This window comes from Propithecus coquereli, unplaced genomic scaffold, assembly GCF_000956105.1.
Source record: "Propithecus coquereli isolate 6110/MARCELLA unplaced genomic scaffold, Pcoq_1.0 Scaffold98, whole genome shotgun sequence".
NCBI classification, from domain to species: domain Eukaryota; kingdom Metazoa; phylum Chordata; class Mammalia; order Primates; family Indriidae; genus Propithecus; species Propithecus coquereli.
Genome location: NW_012156173.1, coordinates 6,366,867 through 6,374,468, shown reverse-complemented (window position 1 = coordinate 6,374,468; position 7,602 = coordinate 6,366,867). Strand labels below are relative to the sequence as shown.

General features: G+C 36.7%; 1 protein-coding gene across 1 annotated transcript in view; it reads left to right on the top strand.

Moving 5' to 3' along the window:
* The window catches only part of MAP3K5 (mitogen-activated protein kinase kinase kinase 5), a 223,398-nt gene that overhangs the window by 147,512 nt on the left and 68,284 nt on the right, over nt 1-7,602 (top strand). The window contains exons 12-14 of the mRNA XM_012665176.1: nt 12-61; nt 2,601-2,696; nt 5,822-5,903. Coding sequence (XP_012520630.1) covers nt 12-61; nt 2,601-2,696; nt 5,822-5,903 — 228 coding nt within the window. The remainder of the gene's footprint in view (nt 1-11; nt 62-2,600; nt 2,697-5,821; nt 5,904-7,602) is intronic.

The following is a 7,602-nucleotide window of genomic DNA, read 5'->3' as shown; positions in this document are numbered from 1 at the left end:
CTGTGTTCTAGAAAGGCATACACGAGTGGAATTTTAGTGCTTCTTCTATCAGGGGAGTGAGGTAAGTTTCTTTGGTAAGTTCCGTTTACTTATAAGGCATTTTTCAGGAATGTTCATAGCCTGGATAGGACTTTTAATCATGATTTTTTTTAAATGCAAAGAAATTCAAAAATTCTTCTATTGGTGGAAATACCCAACCTTCTTCAGTTGGTTCAATCTTTTTCCATTATGAAAAGATTTGCAACAGATGTTCACTGTTGGGTCACACTGATCGGTACTTTTCACCTACTTAAACAAACATGGTGACTGTGGGGTGAATGTGAACTATGGACCAGAATCAGAATGTAGATAAAACTGAGCTATGTGGAGGTCCTCGCTGGCTGGCTGAGCTGTTGATTTATTTATAGGATCTTTTTCTGTCCTTTTGATATACCAGGAACTACTCTCCCCTTGAAAGGATCCAAAGCACACATGCTACATCTACCAGCTTGTGTCCTGCAGCTAGTATTAATGATGTGAGATTACAGGGAATCCATTTTTAAAAACTTTTCCTAAAGTGTTCCTGCAGTGCTCTTGAGATTACAGTGGTGAACTGCAGTTCATTTCAGTTCTGACATTGCTGTCATAATGCCTGTGGCTCAGAAAATGCCATTTCTTGGGATTTAGAAATAAGATTATTTTTCAGAATTGAGTCAGTGGTTAAGTGTTTAAATACTTGTTCTATAGAAGCTCATGCTCTGGCATATGAATCAAAAAAATAAAATAAAAGGAAGCTCATGCTAAACTAGCTCTTGCAAATTTCAAACCAAATTAGTTGTGTTTACTGCTATTTATCCCCACATAATAGAAATGAGAGACAATAGATTTCTGCAGGCCAGTTATGCAATATCCTGTTGCTTTTGGAATAATAGTAATTGGTTTTGTTAGAGCATGAATTGGTAGAGCAGTCTGAGTCACTAATAATTAGAGTTTGCCTGGTATTAATAAAACTACCTGTTACCTCATGAATGATCTGAACAGTAACAGCAGGATTAGAGACTGACTCATTATATATCTTTCCAATTGATACCTTCTCAAATAAAGCTTTACTCTCTAAATATTTAAATTTTAAAACTAGTCATTAGCAAGGAACTCATTATTTATTGCTGCATTTTTTAAGCAATCCATTTAGGAAAGTATGGTAAATGTAAATTTCACTTTATCACATCAGTTTTCCAATGAATTATTAATAATTTTCTTTAATTAGACGTGGTAGCTCTACATAGCAGGTGTTGTGATTTATAGCAAATACATAGAATGCCTACATCTGGCTATTGCTGGTTTATGTGTTAGGAAACTTGAGCTCTAGTCTGTGACTTAAAAGAGAGCTAAGTTTTCCTGGCTTCCCTCCATAAAGAAGAGATGACAAACTATGGAATACAGTCCAACTAGGTTAGCAGTTTGTCTTGCATCATCTCAGAACTTGCTCAGCTCAAGTCAATGGGCATTTATTGAACTATGTGTCAAATGTTGATTCCTGTTCTGCTAAAGATACAAAAATGACTAAAACATGGACTCCCTCTTGAAGAGCTCACAGCCCAGTAGGGAGGAGAACAGACATTTAACAACTAATGATACTACAGTGTGAGATAAGCAATGATAAAAGTATATCCAGAGAACAGAAATGTAAAAGGAAGTTTTTCTGTTTAGGGTAGAATTAGGGCAGGGAGAGAGGGGCAGTAAGGTCTATGCTGGGCCTTAAAGATGAATAGAATTTTTTTTTTTACAGTAAAAAATGACGTGTATTCCAAATTGAAGGAACCGCAGGCACAAAGGCATAAAATCAGGGTTGGAAAACTATGACCCATGGGCCAAACATGGCCCACTGCCTGTTCTTATAAATAAAGTTTTATTGGAACACAGCCATGTTCACTCATTTATTTGTAATTGAAGGCCGCTTTCATGCTCCAAAGACAGAGTTGTGTAGTTTGGCCCAAAAAAAACTGAAATATCTTCTCTCTGGCCCATTACCAAAAATGTTTGCCAACCCTGGCATAAAACAGCATGGCCTAGCTGGTCAATGCAAAATTGTTTCATATTGCTCTGAGGTAAACCACTTGCTAAGTCGAAACCAAGTGCTATTCTCTATTTCTTCACTCCTTTAAAATCTCTATAACTAATGAGATGCTTTTTACTGCCTCCACAAATTGCCTTCCTAGCTTTGGAAACATTTCATTTTTTTGCAGATCCCATAAAGCCAGAATCACCAAGGTAAGCTAGCCAGTTGATATTTATGCTTTTTCTCCCAGCACACAGATTATTGCTGTAGTGAGCAAGACACCTTTCCACGCTCATTAGAAGGGACATGTAGCTTATGTGTGCCTATAACACCCAGAGCAGCCCTACTCTGCAGATATGAGTAGGAGGACAATTCTCAGAAAAGTAAATAATTTTAGTATTGTGGTACAGGGGATGTTACTTTTAAAAGTGCTATTTATAACATTTTGTTATAAACAACACTGGTATCATAATTGGGATTGAATTTTAAAAGTATTTAATTTTCATAACAGAACCATACAAGAATTGATAATTCCCTGAATAATGCTTCTTGTTTGTTTCAGCATTTCTAAATTTGAAGAACGATGCTGCTTTCTTTATGTGCTTCATAATTCTGACGATTTCCAAATCTATTTCTGTACAGAACTTCATTGTAAAAAGTACGTATTAGTCATATGTGTGAAAAAGATTGTTCTTACCTGATCATTATTTTCAACTAATGAGTACACGTGGAGCTCCTATGAAAAATTCATGGCTGTGTGGTTGTAGAAATATTTTATTTGAGCTAATATTTTATAATTATGTGGTATGTTTAGCAGTCAGAATTTTGGGGGTTCTCTTTAATAAATCAAACTTTTTCTTATTCCTAATTTATTTTCTCACAGATAAAACATTACCCAAGACTTACTGGTTAATTGTTAAATATTACACCTCATTTTTGAAGTGCTCACTTATTAAATATGATTACCAAAATTTTCATTCTCAAATTCTTTTGAATAATCTCCCAATTGTCTACAACAGTGGTGCTTAACCCTACATCATATTTGAATTCCCTGGTGAGCTTTAAAAAAAGTACCTGGGCCCCGTGCCAGACTAATTATATTGGATATTCTGGTGGGGGCAAGCCTGGGTTAAGAGCCAGTGTTCTGATCTATACTAATACAAAAGATAATCCAAAAATCCATGGACTGCGTTGTATGTTTGCATTAACCTCCCTAGGTTTGTTTCTCTGTTAATACTTAATATTTCTTTAAAACACTATGACTGACTATGGGGAACTAGAAAAGTGAGTGACAGTTTAGAAGTCAAAGTGTAAATGAAAGGCAGTTTGGACTCAATTTTGCTGGGGGTTGTTCTCATTCAGTGGAGGCTGTTGTGAGCTGTGACTGCACCACTGCACTCCAGCCTGGGCGACAGAGCGAGACCCTGTCTCTGAAAAAAAAATTACTATTTAACACCATAATAAATGACTGATATGCTAGCTACAATCTACAGTCATTCATTTTTATCTTGGTGCAAAAAAAAAGTGTTTGTTGAATCTGCAATTCTTGGCTAGAGTATTATCTTTAATGTCATAAGACATATGGTCAAAAAAAAAACTTGGAAATAAGAAAGAATTCCTAGCTCATGTATGGTCTGATTTTCTATTTACAATTAAATTCTCAAGGCTATTGATTTATTTCTATGGTAACTGTAACTAAGATTTATGAAATCCTTACCCCAGAGCTAATATTTATTTTAATCTTCAAAGAAACCCTATTAGATTTGTAGTATCAATGTCTTCATTGAAAAGAGTAAAACAAATAGAGTATTGGAGAGTTTAGCCTAAAATCATATAGTCAATAAGCATAAAAATTTGGCATTTGATCCAGGCACACATGACTTCAGAATCCAGGCTCCTAACAATGACATTGTGCTCCCATCCCGCTGTAAGTTTTATATTCTGCTTACAGATTGTTCGTATTGAAAAGTTTTACATGAGTGGCCAAGGCAAGTGTTTCTCCCAGGTCTTAAAGCTTGTCTTTAAAACTAGATTTTTTTTTTTTTTATGTCTTTCACTTTTTTCTTCCTCCTGGTTAAACTTGCTTTTGTCTGTAACTCATTATACTATTTAATCTTCATTAGAGTATATTGTTATTCCAGTTAGGCTTGGGAATTTTTTTTTCCTTGTAGTGGATCTCCAAGAAAGGTGTAGAGAGAAAGAGTGAGGAAGTAGATGCAATGTGTGAGCTCCATAAATAGGCTTCAAACTCCAAAATAGACTTTGCTCATTGTCATGTTCCCAATGGCCAGAATAGTTCTTGATCCTAGTGGACACTCAATGAGGATTTGTTGAATGGATGGATGGATAACTGGATGGATGATGGATAGATGAATGGATGGATAGGTAGATGGATAGATAGATGACTGGATGGACGGATGGATAGAGGGATGACTGGATGGATGATGGATGGATGGATGGATAAAATGAGGTACAAAAATAGGAAGAAAGATTCTGAGTTGTGTTAGGTAAACTTTTCTTGTGACACCATAAACTACTCTTCCTTGGGCTGCCATCCATAGCTTGAGCATGACCTGCCTGTGAGATCATCAGCCCTTGTTCATAGTACTTCTCCTTCTTTATGTCTGTGCCCATCAGCGTCTCCTCTGAATGAACTAGACACAGGGGGAAGGGGGCACATCTGTTTCTCACTGTAATTATTTTGCTTGGCTCTGAAATGGTCTCTAGACAAAAAATGTTACAAGAAGAGTTTCTGAACAAAAATGTTTATTTTGTCACATAAAGAGAGGTGGCTTCTATCACCAATGTATATACAGTCAGCCCTGTATCCATGGGTTCCACATCTGCAGATTCAACCAACTGTAGATTGCAAATATTCAGAAAATAAAAACAACAAAAAAGACTGTAACAATAAAAATAATACAGCATAACAACTAAATACATAGCGTATACATCGTATTAAGTATTATAAGCAATTTAGAGGATGTGCATAGATTATATGCAAATATGATGCCATTTAATGTAAGGGACTTGAGCATCCTCAGATTTTGGTATCTGGTTGGATCCTGGAACCAAACCCACATGAATACTGATGCACAACTGTTTAAGCCAGCCTTTCACAGACTGTATTTATGGGACCCTACATGTATGATATCCAGGTGCACAGGCAGCAGATATAGTAACTGAGATCACATGTTATAGTGGCCAACGCTTATCAAATAGTCACCTCAGGATTTAGAGACACTATTCCAGAATATAGGTATTTTTATGTCCCATTTTAAATAATAACATTAACAGTAGCAAAACAATACTAGCTAATAATGAGTATAGTGTGCTAAGCACTTTATAAGTTATTATCTTCTCTTCCCAGTAATCTATGAGGTAGGTGCTTGTATAATGAAGGAGTGCTGCTCAGAGAGGTGAAGGGCCTTGCCCAAGATCACACAGATACTGATAATTTGGGTCTGGTATCCAAGTCCACATTCTTAATACTTCTATGACCCTGTCCAGACTCATTGTTCTAATTCTGTGGCATACTGTATTATATTACTATTATTTGAAGTGAAGCATTAGGTCTGAAATTTCTAGAAAATCCTACCAACCTGTGTTTTTTTTTTGAAAAATCATATTTTTCTCACTGATCCTGATAGTTTGTTTATTGCCTGATTCTAGAGACTCTGTTAGCTCTCAATTTTTGTTCTGAAATCACTTTGGCATGTCCTTGGTTATATTTAATATTGTATATGTTATGAACACCCACCCACATGTCAACTTGCATTGTAGGTTTTTTGAAATGGTGAACACCATTACAGAAGAGAAGGGGAGAAGCACAGAGGAAGGAGAGTGTGAAAGTGACTCCCTGGAGGTAATGACTTCAGTTTGGGGCTCATTTTAAAACAAACTATTTAAAACCTTACCGAGGTGGGGCAGTGGGGTGGGTTCATGAACATGAATAGTGGAGGGCCAGGGTCTGTAAGCTTTCCTTTAACATCAAAAGCAACTTCTGGAATTTCTTTGGTAAAAAAGAGCTAAAAAGAAAATATCAGAGGACTTGTATTCAGCGGTACTGAGGTTTAGTATTTTACGTAGCTCATGGTGAGTAACTATGCTCTATCTGTGAGTCTGTGATTACCCTCAGTGCATGAGCCACAGTGCCCTTGCATGTTTCCTGTTCTCCTCTGAGATATGTGCAACTCCCGTGAACAAAATTTCAGTGAATATTCTGGATGATAGAGCCCTTTGTGGTGCACATTAATACGCTACACAGAGAACCGGAAACCATGGAAAATTAATGAAATAGAGAAGGGAAACTCCAAATGTTGTTCCTCTCAACTGGCACCCTATTACTTATGCCTCGTGGACACAGTGCACTGCAGAATCTTACTTTCAGTTTGTGTCCATTTTCTCTGCCATGTCTACTTGTGAAGAAGAGCCTTCTACCACTGCAAGGACGGACGCTGGAGTGTTGCAAGAGCGCTGACTCTAGCACTCCAGCATCTTCAGTATCTAAAGAACAACATTTCTCCAGGCACGAGAGAGGGCCACTGTTTTCTGCAAGCCTTGCCCAGTGTTTGGCTTGGGACAGAACTCTGAATCCAAGTGTCTTAGTCCATTGGGCTGCTATAATAAAATACCACAAAGTGGATGTCTTATAAACAACAGAAATTTATTTCTCCCAGTTCTGGAGGCTGGGAGGCCCAAGATCAAGGTGCCAGAAGATTCAGTGTCTGATGAGGGCCTGTTCCTCATGGATGGTGCCTTCCTGCTGCATCCTCACATGGGAGGAGAAGCTAGCTAGCTCTCTGTGGTGTCTTTTATTAATACATGCCCTCGTGACTTAATCACCTCCCAAAGACCTCACCTCCTAATTCCATCACCTCAGGGGTTATGATTTCAACGTATGAATTCAGGAAGGACCCAAATATTCAGTTCATAGAACCAAGCAATACTGAAAATTCCACTTTTAATGTTAAAGTGAAATTGAAGAAACTATACATCACCAATCTAACTGGTATACTTATTTATTAGATCACTTTGGTAATGTTATCTCATACACTAAAATTTTTGTAAAATCATTGAATCAGTAAGGCAACAGTTGAGAGGGAATTTAAATATCATAGCCAATTGTTAACTCTAGCTATAGTTAAGTTCTATAATTATCTAGCAGTTGTATAGCTTTGATATTCTTAGGTAAGCCTAAGGCTCTTCCATTAAAGTTATAAAAAGATGATAGACTTCATTTGGAAAAAAAATGTTCTTCATGCATTAGCTTGCTGTCTATCAAAGTAGCAGATAATATTAATACTTCTTCTTTGTATATGTTTTTGTATTTTCTTATTCAAGTGATCGTGTTAGGAATTAGATCTCTGACCCTTACTTCGAAGATGCTCTTTTGACTATACCTTGTTATTTGTGTTAAATTTAGTATCACTTGATACATAGCAATTGTCAGTGTAGGAGTTAATGAGAATGAAATAATTCTATCAGTAATATAAAATTATGAGTGGGATAGCCTGAAAGATCCATAAAGTCTTGTGCAATGTCATAAATTTCTGGGTTTTTTT